Consider the following 13360-nt stretch of genomic DNA (forward strand, 5'->3'; position numbering starts at 1 on the left):
TCACATCATGACAATGGAAATGTGGAAGTGGTTGTAACTGCGAGTATCAGCTGTAAGTCACATTTTTCAGTGCTGTTGCAATTTAAAACAATTGCTAAACAAATGATCATAAATTGAGGTCTACCTGTAGCTTGCACCAGCAGGGTTCTGTTAACAATGACAACGGGAAGTGCTGGGATTGCTGTCAGTAAGCAATGTGATTACATCATGTTTCAACTAATGACTACATTATTTAGTGACAGAAAATCCAGTCCCAATTACTGTTATGACTTGAGGACTGCCTGTATTTTATTAGTATTGCTCATATTAAGAATAAAATAGAACAAAACTTCAGTGAAACCTGGAGCAGTACACAGTTCAAAACATACTTATTTAAATGTTAGTTTAATTTCTGGTTAAATTCCTGCACTTAGTTGGTATATCAGCATTAAAGAGTGGATATCAATATTACTGTACAGAGCAAACTCTGTATAGAGTCATTCTAGTGGCATTATTACACAACATATTAAAATGGCATTCACCAATCTGCCATCTGGTAGGTAGACTAGTCATGCTGTCTGTGAAACAAAGAAATCATAATTCCAAATATAGTGGAAAGACTCCAGGAAGACTGTCTTAAACATATTGAAATTTATATGCATACAGTTACCTTAAACAATGTACTAGGTTCTTCATTAAGATTCACTCTGGTTATTACACGTCCAGATTCTTCTTCAACATCAAAGATACTTGCACTATATGGGAACTGGACAACATCTACTTTATATCGTACATGACTTGCCGGTGTACCCTATGGAAAAAAATGTATAATTTAAATTGTAAATGGCATAGCTTAGGTGGTAAGAATGAAAAAATAAAATGGGGTTAAATATTACATTCTGGGATATAATATTTTTTTTTGGATTGGTAACAAAGAATTAAAGGGAGACTGATATAGCTATTTCAAACTTATTTGTTCTCATCAGTCATATATATAATTTCAATTTATATGGTTACCCCTCTCAAATACATAATTTGGGGTGGTTTACAACAATTGCAAAGCTATGCAAAAGAATAAGCCATATTAAAACCTACATGAAAAACATTACAACACAACCAGCATCTGAGGTATAAGAAACCCCTTACAACAGTCAACATAACCACTCTACCAGACATCCAGATCTCCAAGCCTAGAGAGGGAACCACATTTTTAAGCCACTGGGTTGGGGCCAAGCTGATCCTTGAGGGGATTATATTCCAAGGGATAAGCATGATGACAGAATAGTGCCTCTTCTTGGAACCCAAATCTTTAAAGATGGAATCACATTTTTAAGCCGCTGGGTTGGGGCCAAACAGGTTCTTGACAGGATGATATTCCAAAGGATGAGTGTGACAACAGAATAGTGTCTCTATCTGGAACCCACATCTTTAAAGATGTAGATGTCATCGCTGCTAACATCAGATGTTCTTGCTTTGACAACAGATGGAACGGCAGCCATTTTCCTCTATTGCTTTTAGAATTAGTTGATGCTGGGAGAGGGAATAGGGATAAGAGTCCAGCTAGTCATACAATAATAACTTAGTCGTGGGAACCCAAGGACATTGGGCCCAGGGCTCATAGTGTTTTGGTGGGCTGGAGTGCTGGGGGAGAAAGCCCGCACTTCAAGCTAATTGGGGAATGTGATTTATGACTGTTTATTGGAGGAGGGAATTGTACTTTGTAACTTTGTATCCAGGGGAGGGGAATTTGTTTTTTGGTTTCAACTATGTAGTGCCAATACTTTGTTTCTCAAATAAAAGATTCTTTAAGGTAAACAATGCCTCGAAGTTCTTTTGAAGAGTTTCATTTGTCAGAACCATGACAGTAAGCACATCTTTAAGCTGCCAGGTTGGGGCCAAGAAGGACCCTGAGGGGATGATATTCCAAAGGACGAGTGACATGACAGAATAGTGTCTCTTCCTGGAACCCACCACATGGCAAGTCCTAACAGAGAGAACCTGGACCTGCCTCTTCTGCCAGACCTAATAGAAGGGTACACAAAACTGGGGCAAGTTGATCCCTCAAGTAACCCAGTCCCATACCATTAGTGCAACCTCTCAAAAAGAAATTCATAGGAAAAAAGGGGAAAAGAACACACACACACACACACACACACACACACACACTATCCCTAACATAAAAAGCAAAGCTCCAGGAGTGACTTCTATACTCTCCAAAGTTCCTGGTTCCTGGTTTGAAAATCGTAACAACATTCCTTGTATCAATGAAGTAAATGATAAGAGATGAAAGAGTGTACTAAAAATGGGGGGGGCGCGCATAGAAGGGTTAAAAGTATGTAGATAGCAGAAGAAACCCACCCACCCCCACACATTTTTAGGTAGCAGTGTTGGGGCAAGTAGATCCTTGCGGGGATGATATTCCAACTGACTATGCAATATGGAAATTGTGCCTTTTATTTTTTTCCCCCTCAAGGCCATTATAACCAGAAAATGACTCCAGATTGCTTACACTTTTCACTTTAGTATAACGACTGAAAATCAAATAAATTGTTAATTATTAATAGCAATTCAATAAAACCATGTTCATAGTCCATCATATAGCTACACTTATAATATAGAACAGTTAACTGGTGCCACTTCCCTAGGAGCAATACCACAAAGGATCTCTGAAAGAATTAGATCTTGGTTGCTTTCTGGAACCACAGCAATGATGAAATAATCATAATCAATAAGTTGATGCTGTTCCTGGAATGGTATACATTGTGGAGGAACATTAAAAAAATACGTGGTTGGTTGCCTTCACATGGATGTAAAACTGAATTGGATTTCTATTGGCTTAGGCCAGGGGTCTTCAAACTTGGCCCTTTTATGACTTGTGGACTTCAGTTCCTGGAATTCTTCAGCCAGCGTGCCCGGCTGAGGAACTCCGGGAGTTGAAGTCCACAAGTCATAAAAGGGCCAAGTTTGAAGACCCCTGGCTTAGGCTAACAACCTCAAGCAATAAGTATCAAGGATCATCATATTAACCTATGACTTGCAATTTCTGGCAATATATACATTTTAAATAAATACTCTTCAGTAAAACTTTTGATTTTGGGACGAATTTGCAAATTTGCAGATTTTTCATTTTTTTATGGTATAAATCTTAATACATTGTATTGTTTCCATACAGCGATAATTATTTGTGGTCAAAGTGTTTCTGTAATCTTATCAAGCACCCAGCATACATCCTTGGGTTGACTTAGAGCAGGGGTGTCAAACTGCCGGCCCATGGGCCGGATGCATCATGCCAAAACTGCACCCACCCCATTGCCAGCAGTGGAAAAAAAGTCACAATACGTTGTGTCATGTCACATGATGTTGTGCATTTGACACCCCTACTTAGACAGAAAAGGCAGATCAATTCTTTTATCATTTCTTGTTCCACTGCCAAAACTATGTGTTAAATGTAATAAAATAAATAAATAAAATAAATAAACTCATGTGAAATAGAACAATAAAATCTGTGTCAGCTAAGGGTATGAGTGTATACTTCTCATTTAGAAGGATTAATGATCACTAAGTTGTATTTTCTGTGTAGAATATATGAAGCCACCAGCCTGAGGATGACGGATGGGATTCCGTCGAAACGTTGCTCCTACACCTTCAATTCTACGCGGGAGAAAACCCGAATGACCACATACAAACACCCGCGAAAACCTCAGAAAACAAATATATATATATATATATATATATATATATATATATATGTATATATATATATATGTATATATGTATATATGTATATATGTATATATGTATATATGTATATATGTATATATGTATATATGTATATGTGGATCCTTGGTTTTTCGGGTTTTTCCCCGCGTAGAATTAAAGGTGTAGGCGCAACGTTTCGACGGAATCCCATCCGTCATCATCAGGCTTCTGCTTCCTACTTCTGGGAGAAGCATGTGGCTCTTGCTCTTTGTTCCTCTTTTTTAAACTGCCAGAGGGGGTGTGTTCTGTGGAGGTGTGCTCTGATTGGGTAGGGGACCAAGTGTGTTCTGATTGGGTGGGAGTGTGTTTTGAATGGTGGGGGTGTTCTGATTGGGTGGGGGTGTGTTCTGAGTGGATGGGCTGGTCTCAGCTGCCAGCTCCAGAACTGAGCTGGTGAGTTGTGCTGCTTTTGTTCGGCTTCGTGTTTGTGGTGGTGCCATGTTTTTATAGTGGGTGTCAGTTTGCTTATTGTGTGGTTTGGAGGGGTTTAAAGTGGCTGATGTTGCAGCTGTAGTTAGGTTTCTGTTTTGTGGTTGTGTGTCTTTATCGTTGTGGGTTCGGATTTGCTTTTTGAATGGTTGTGTGGTGGTGATGTCATGTGATGTTATCATGAGTTTGGGTCTGGTATCATTCTTGGTGGTTGGGCTTCGTCTGTCAATCAAGGCGGGTTTCCAAATGGCTGGTAGACGAGAGGTATCTCGTCTACCAGCCATTTGGAAACCCGCCTTGATTGACAGACGAAGCCCAACCACCAAGAATGATACCAGACCCAAACTCATGATAACATCACATGACATCACCACCACACAACCATTCAAAAAGCAAATCCGAACCCACAACGATAAAGACACACAACCACAAAACAGAAACCTAACTACAGCTGCAACATCAGCCACTTTAAACCCCTCCAAACCACACAATAAGCAAACTGACACCCACTATAAAAACATGGCACCACCACAAACACGAAGCCGAACAAAAGCAGCACAACTCACCAGCTCAGTTCTGGAGCTGGCAGCTGAGACCAGCCCATCCACTCAGAACACACCCCCACCCAATCAGAACACCCCCACCATTCAAAACACACTCCCACCCAATCAGAACACACTTGGTCCCCTACCCAATCAGAGCACACCTCCACAGAACACACCCCCTCTGGCAGTTTAAAAAAGAGGAACAAAGAGCAAGAGCCACATGCTTCTCCCAGAAGTAGGAAGCAGAAGCCTGATGATGACGGATGGGATTCCGTCGAAACGTTGCGCCTACACCTTTAATTCTACGCGGGGAAAAACCCGAAAAACCAAGGATCCACATACAGGCACCCGCGAAAACCTCAGAAAACATATATGTATATATGTATATATGTATATATGTATATATGTATATATGTATATATGTATATATGTATATATGTATATATGTATATATGTATATATACACACATATATATATACACATATACATATACATATACAGTATATATATATATATATATATATATATATATATATATATATATATATATATATATTTGTTTTCTGAGGTTTTCGCGGGTGTTCGTATGTGGATCTTTGGTTATTCGGGTTTTTCCCCGCGTAGAACTAAAGGTGTACGGGCGACGTTTCGACGGAATCCCATCCGTCATCATCAGGCTGGTGGCTTCTGCTTTCTTCTTCTGGGAGAAGCATGTGGCTGTTTGTTCCTCTTTTTTAAACTGCCAGAGGGGGTGTGTTCTGTGGGTGGAGGTGTGCTCTGATTGGGTGGGGGAGTAAGTGTGTTCTGATTGGGTGGGAGTGTGTTTTGAATGGTGGGTGAATTCTGATTGGGTGGGGGTATGTTTTGAGTGGATGGGCTGGTCTTAGCTGCCAGCCTTAGACCTGAGCTGGTGAGTTGTGCTGCTTTTGTTCGGCTTCGTGTTTGTGGTGGTGCCATGTTTTTATAGTGGGTGTCAGTTTGCTTATTGTGTGGTTTGGAGGGGTTTAAAGTGGCTGATGTTGCAGCTGTAGTTAGGTTTCTGTTTTGTGGTTGGGATTCCGTCAAAACGTCGCCCCTACATATATATATATATTTTATATATATATATATATATATATATATATATATATATATATAAAATAGAACATTGCAGTTTTGCTAATAAACTGGCTTTTACTGTCATCATTATTCCTTTATGTTGCCTTAAGTAAGTCATTAAAAAAATCATCTTGTTTTTGTTGTAAACACCAGCCTATTTAGCACATTAATTCAGCAAGAGGGCTTATACCCCTATGGCAAAGAAACACTTAGGATATGCAAAAATTGGCTCATCAGATTGCATACTCATTCCAAAATAATTGCTATGAAAAATAAGTATAATAATACAACGGGACCTTTGGCAATTTTAAATAACAGTATTTTACTGAAGTTATTAATTTATTGCCATGTTTCCATGTGAACATGAATGGGATCTGATGCAGAAAATGATATTTTCAAAAGTATTATTTGTTAGATTTATAATATGTCTTTTTCTAGGAACTCATCACACTGAAAATGAATTGTTCATTGCCAAGCAGTTTAATGACATATTGCAAGGATGTAAAACTGAAGACTGGTATGGTAGCAGATGCAGTTCAAAAGCGTTTAGTGGAAAACAAGCTCTATTAGAAAGGAAACTGCCCAAACAGCTGAGAAATAAAAAAACAGATCCTATTTGATGATTTTGGAAAACTGTAAGTGAAGGAAGACCAATCTGAAAGTATCTGGGATTGATTATGACATTTGACTCTGTCATAAGTTTGGATAATCAAGTCCCTAGAAATAACAGTCATAGAAGCGTCAGAAGCTTTGTGCAAAGATCAATGGCTCAATGGAAGACACAGTTGCTGGTCAATAGAGATAGACTGGGAGAGGTTAATATCAAGAGAGGAATCTTCCAAGGAGACTCAATGTCACTTTTAGAATTTGTCATTCCTTTGTCAACAATACTGAACAAGTCAGGCTATCAAACATCAAAAACATTTGCCAGGCTCTCCCACTTGACCCAGCTGTGTGTGTGTGTGGGGGGAGAGAAATGGGAACTGGGCCACATGAGTGGCATGCTGGCATCATGGGTATGCGCATACCCCATGCGCAACTGGCAGGCCAGAATACATGCGTGCATGCAGCCCTTTTGTGAGTGGAGGGCTGCTGAGCATTCATGCAGCTTGACTTGCACGAGCGGAGAGGGCAGTGCACACACACTCACATACATGCCCATCAGCCCGCTGCTTGTGCAAGTTGAACTTTATAGGCTCTGGCCAGCCACTCGTGCGGCCCAATTCCCTGCTTTACATGGATGATCTGAAGATATATGGAAACCACCATCTGAAATAGAATCACTGCTCAGTGCTGTCCATAAATACAGCCAAGATATTGCAATGAAATTTGGTAATCTTTATCATGCAACATGGGAAAAGTAGCTAAAACGGAAGGAAACTTATTTCCATAACCTATGTAGATATATCAAGAGATTGGATGAAGATCACTATAAGCTCATAACATCAAGTATACTGAAGTAAAGAAGAAGCTTAGAAGTGAGAGTGAAGATCTGAAAGCTGAAACTCAGTGGTGGAAATATCATCAAGGCAGTTAACACCTCGACAATTCCGACCATTATCTACACAGTTAGAATAGTGAACTGGACTTAAGCAGAATTAAAAGCATTGGATAGGATAGGAAGACCAGAAAAATAATAATAATGAATCATGCCCTTCATCCATATAGTGATGTTGACAGACAATATCTACCAAAGAGCATTGGTGTGTGTGAAATGTTGCAAATACATCAGACAGTTGAACAACAAAAAGGGACATTGGAAGAACATCTGAAGGACACTGAAGCACTGAAGTTAATATACCATGAAGACTTACAGAATTCCAGAAATATCAAACTGACTTATAAGTCTGCTGTGGATTCCATTGATCGAGGAATTCTGGCTAATGGTGTCCAGGAGAAGAGCCTTTTCTGCTGTGGCTCCAACTCTCTGGAATATCATGTCCCCTGGGGTGTGATTGGCTGATTGGCCTGGGGCCCTGGTAGAAGCGTCCCATGCTGGAAGTAGTGGTGTAGGAGGAAGATCTCATTCCCACCCCATTCTGGTTTCTAATTTATTTAATCTCTGTTCATTTTAATAGTTTATTGTTTTAAATGTTTTGTATTCTTACTGTTATGATATAGTAAGCCATCCAGAATCACTTGACAGTGAGATGGGTGGCATATAAATGTAATAGATAGCTTGACAGCTAGACAGATAGATCAAATGAAGAATAGAAACGAGACATGGCAACGTAAAGTATTACATGGCCAATACATAAAAAATTAGCAGGCAAAGCAGATAACAAAACCTGGCAATGACTAAGAGCAAGAAAATTGAAAGAAGAGACAGAGGGACTAATTTTGGATGCACAAGACAAAACCTTAAGAACAAATGCATATAAAGTCAGAGCTGAGAAGCTGGCAACTGACAGCAAATGTCATTTCTGCAAAGAAGTTGGATAACCTTATTACTACTGCAAGAAGATCACACAGACTTCAAACAACGCAAACAAGAGCTTATGGGACCACAAATCAGACAAAGTAATAGATGAAGAAGCATAGCCAGCTGTACCAAAAGGCTGAAGAACAGTTTCTACCCATGGGCTGTCAGACTCCTGAATGGAAAATAATTCCATGTCAACGTAGTATGATAGACTGTGGGGCCAGCGAGTTGTGCAATAAGTTCACATGGTGCAATAAGATTTTTTTTATTTTAATTCCATTTATATCCCGCCCTTCTCCGAAGACTCAGGGCGGCTTACAAGCTTAGCAGTAGCCTTCATTCTATGTATATGCCTGCTTATTAGGGCTTTCACACACCCCCAAGCGGCATTATTACAAAGTCAGCTTAATTGCCCCCAACAATCTGGGTCCTCATTTTGTGTTTGTTAGTAGGATTCACTGGGTTAGGGATTTTTTTCCTTTTGTCTTCACTGTGAGTTGTGTTGGGGTGGGGTGCACGAAGAGAGGCTCAGCTAATCTCATTGTACACATGTTGTACTTTGACAATAAAGGTTGATTTGATTGATTTGATTTGAACATGCTCCAGGACTTTAGAATTCAAAAATTGATAGGCACCTGCCACATCACACACCAAACTTAATACATGTTGATAAGAAAAACAAGAAAGTTTAGAAAATGGACATTGCATTTCCTGGAGAAGGGAAATTCTCCAAGGGAATTGGAGAAAAGTACACAGACCTGCAAACAGAAGTAGAATGAAGGTGAAGGAATGCAAAGATAGTACTGATAACAGTAGGCACCTCAGATGAAGTTCCAAAACACCACTGTCATTGACAAAACCATCAGTCAGTTGCAAAGATGGCTTTACCTGGAAAAGCTTACATCCTGCGACCATACTTTGAATGTGATTTAACAACAATATGTGCCTATTCTAAGTCCTTGGGAAGGAGCCAATAGGTCAGGGGTGTCAAACTCAATTTCATTGAGGGCCACATCAGCATTATGGTTGCCCACAAAGGACCAGTTGCATGTAAGACTATGTACCGTATTAGTTCAGGAGTGCATTATGTCTAAGATGTGGGCCAAACAGGATTAACATTTCAAATATGAACAAATATTTCAAATAAATCTGCAAAAACAAATTTAAAAGAAAGAAAAAAACATATGCTATTTAATTATCTCTCTTGTGCCATTGGGTCCAAGCTGGATGTTTGGCATCTTTTCTTGCCTACGAGTCCCTTCATGTTTGAGGTTAGATTCTGAGATGGTTTAGAAGCCCAAGGTCATACTGTGCAGAACTTCTCTCAAGGGTTTCTAATTTCTGCTGTACATTCAAAAGGATCTATTTTATCCAAAGAAACTTATTACCTACATCAAATCCCCTTATAATGCCACCTAGTCCTGGTGATGGACCATCAATATTTTCATAAAACTCAAGTGAAGCCTCAGAAATACAAAATTAGTGTCTGACTGTGATAATAAATGGAAAGCCAATAAACTGAAATTCACATTCAGAGAAGATGAAGAGGCATTCATTCTGCACTAGCAGGGGTGCAATTTCCATATAGGAACGAGCTCATTACTGGTGTGATTTTTAATCCAGCCAGAAGCATATGTTTCTTTAGTAACATAAAAAGCACTTAACTTGGTTTGTCAACTACAAGCCCACCTGATGGAGCTAATTTGGCAACAGTCATCCATGCCTTTTATCTTGCAGGTTAGACTACTGTGTTAGGTTAAATGGGAGCCTGCTTGAAAGAAGTCCAGGAAATATGAAACTGATTAGATCTATCCTGTACCCTTTTGATTTATTCACCATCCATTTCTATTTCCAAAGGGTTATTTCTGAGCTATCAAGTGCTGAAGGCAGGAGTGGACAGATGTGTTGATGTGTTGTGTGTGATAAGTGTGAAATACGGGTGAGGTGGGTGAAGGAATGAATGCCTTTGCCTGAGGTGGGGAAATACTGTAAGATGTGGGAAAGGTTTGGGGAGGTGAGAAGGTAGAACAGGAATATTGAGATCGTGACAAACAGGGACAAGAAGCCCTCAGGTATATGGAGTTTGGAAAGGGACAACTTGCCGCAGCCAAGTTGCCATTGCCAACTCACCACAGCCACTTTGCCATGGGACAACTCGACATGGCCAACTCACCATGGGACCGCTTGCCGCAGGGCAATTCAATTTAATTATTTAAAATAATTTCAAAAATTGTTTTAATTTTTATTATTCACATTTCATTTTGTCCTTCCTTTGGCATCCTTTCTTTAATGACTCTATCCCACTATTTCTTTGATACTGGTGTAACTCTTGTCCCGTGGTGAGTTGTCCCATGGCAAATTGGCCATGGTGAGTTGGCCAGGGCGAACTGGCCACAGCGAGTTGTTGTGGATCCCATTGAGTTCATTGTTTGAAATTAGTGCCTCTTTCCAGACCTCAGTTCCACATTTAATACCTGGTTACTGGATCTTTGGCAGCTTTGACTTTCAGCTGTTGCTTGTAAAAGTCAGATTGGTCTGACATAAGTCTTCTTTCATTCATGATTTGATAGTGAATGAGGGGGCCAATCTAATAGTATAAACAAGATGTGCGTGAATCAAGAGGGGAGTGTTCCCCTCTTGGAACTCTGCTCACTTGAGTTTCAAATTTTGCTCTACTGAGACTTTAGGAGAGCTTGGGATGGACTAGCTGTTGCTTTTCTGATGTGAACAAACCCATGATATACATATATGCTCTCTGTCAGAATCCATTTATATCATATTCATAAATGTATGTTTAAAACATTATCCCCCCCCCCTGGATCCTGCCATCTCCCGAGGAAGGAGGAGCGGATGTGGATTCAGCCTGCCTTAGGTTATTTCAAAGACCAAGGGAAACCTTTTGAACTGGGGGAACAAAGGGGAGGGTTAGGGAAGAAGGCATCTGGCCTGTGTCTCCATTTGAATCTGTAAAGGAAGAAGACAATAACCGTAAACGATCCGAAGTTCCCTTTTTCCCACGAAAGGGATGACACAAAGTAAATGACGGGGGGCTGACCAAATGGGGTTGAGGGAAGGGGGGTTGAACCGGGAACTCTTTATAAAGTTTCAATCTGTAAAACAATACCAGGTCCTGTCTTGTATTTCCACAACCAAACATGTCCTAGTAAAAATTCCTTTTGGACTAGAACTGACTCCAAGAGTTTTTGTTTTCCTAAGACGTGAATTGGGGTGGGTCCTGAAACTCTCGGAAGTTTCATTTGTCATCTTAGGGGTGGAGGGTTTACAAATCTTTTTAAAGCAATGAGCTTCACAGACTGAGATAATTTTACTACTGGGAAGCAGAGAGCTAAATAGAGACAATTTATTACATTAAGTCCGCAATCCTGCCCTGCTACTACGGAGTTCCAAAAGTCTGAGTTTTACCTACCTACCTGATTACTAACTACACTGCCTGAAAACCCTGAGAAGAACTGAAAGTTATAATTCAGAATCCAGACTGAAAAGGGTTGTATGGCCTTGTTCTCAATGCTCCAAATCCTTCCTCAGTGGGTTCTAAACTACTTGATGGTTGTGAGGAATTCATATTGAAGTAGAAAGTAAAGAAGAAGAAAAAGCAAGACTGACACAAAAAGAAATAGATTACTCCATGGAGACCAAACAACAACAACAACAACAACAACCAGACTTAAGATACAGAAGGCAAATAAAATTTCTGAAAAAGATGTTTCTAAACAACCACTTCCCCTTCATGGATTACTGCCTTGTCGTGGCGAAGGGGCTTGCGTAATTCAATGAAGCTATGAGCTATGCTGTGCAGGGCCACCCAAGACGGAAAGGTCATAGCAGAGAGTTCTGAAAAAAACGTGATCCACTGGACAAGGAAATGGCAACCTACTACTTGATAAGATAGAAAAATGTGGGTTAGATAGCATTACCACCAGATGGATTCGTAGCTGGCTGACAGGCCGTACTCAGCGTGTGGTCCTCAATGGAACCGCATCTACATGGAAGGAAGTGTGTAGTGGGGTGCCCCAGGGCTCTGTTCTGGGCCCAGTGCTCTTCAATATCTTCATTAATGATTTGGATGAGGGGATAGATGGGGAACTCATCAAATTTGCAGATGACACCAAGCTGGCAGGAATAGCCAATACTCCAGAAGATAGGCTTAAGATACAGAAGGATCTGGACAGACTCGAACACTGGGCACTATCTAACAAAATGAAATTCAATGGTGAAAAAAGTAAGCTTCTACATTTAGGCAGGAAAAATCAAATGCATAGGTATAGTATAGGTGGTACCTTGCTCAATAGTAGTAACTGTGAGAGGGATCTCAGAGTCTTAGTAGACAATCACTTCAATATGAGCCAGCAGTGTGCTGCAGCTGCCAAAAAAGCCAACACAGTGCTAGGCTGCATTAACAAAGGGATAGAATCAAGATCAAGTGAAGTACTAATACCACTTTACAATGCTTTGGTAAGGCCACACCTGGAATACTGCATCCAGTTTTGGTCACCACGATGTAAAAAAGATGTCAAGACTCTAGAAAGGGTACAGAGAAGAGCAACAAAGATGATTAGGGGGCTGGAGGCTAAAACATATAGGGAACGGTTGCTGGAATTGGGTATGTGTAGTCTAATGAAGAGAAGGGTGAGGGGTGACATGATAGCAGTGTTCCAATATCTCAGGGGCTGCCACAAAGAAGAGGGAGTCAAGCTATTCTCCAAAGCACCTGAAAGCAGGACCAGAAGCAACGGATGGAAACTAGTCAAGAAGAGAAGCAACCTAGAACTAAGGAGAAACTTCCTGACAGTTAGAACAATTAACCAGTGGAACAACCTGCCTCCAGAGGTGGTGAATGCTCCAACACTGGAGCTTTTTAAGAAGAGACTGGACAGCCATTTTTCTGAAATGGTATAAGGTTTCCTGCCTGAGCAGGGGCTTGGACTAGATGACCTCCAAGGTCCCTTCCAACTGTATTATTATTATTATTATTATTATTATTATTATTATTATTATTATTATTATTATTATTATTATTATCCCACTCCAGTAACTTTGCCATGAAAACCCTATGGACAGTAACAAAAGCAATACAATATGACGCTGGAAGATGAGCCCCTTAGGTCG

General features: G+C 40.2%; 1 protein-coding gene across 1 annotated transcript in view; it reads right to left on the reverse strand.

The window, feature by feature from the left end:
* The window catches only part of PCDH15 (protocadherin related 15), a gene marked incomplete at its 5' end in the record, with an annotated part of 427034 nt that overhangs the window by 129588 nt on the left and 284086 nt on the right, over positions 1-13360 (reverse strand). Inside the window, one exon of the mRNA XM_083364768.1 lies at positions 650-790. Coding sequence (XP_083220894.1) covers positions 650-790 — 141 coding nt within the window. The remainder of the gene's footprint in view (positions 1-649; positions 791-13360) is intronic.

The sequence above is a fragment of the Vipera ursinii genome (assembly GCF_947247035.1).
Source record: "Vipera ursinii genome assembly, chromosome: 5".
Classification (NCBI taxonomy): domain Eukaryota; kingdom Metazoa; phylum Chordata; class Lepidosauria; order Squamata; family Viperidae; genus Vipera; species Vipera ursinii.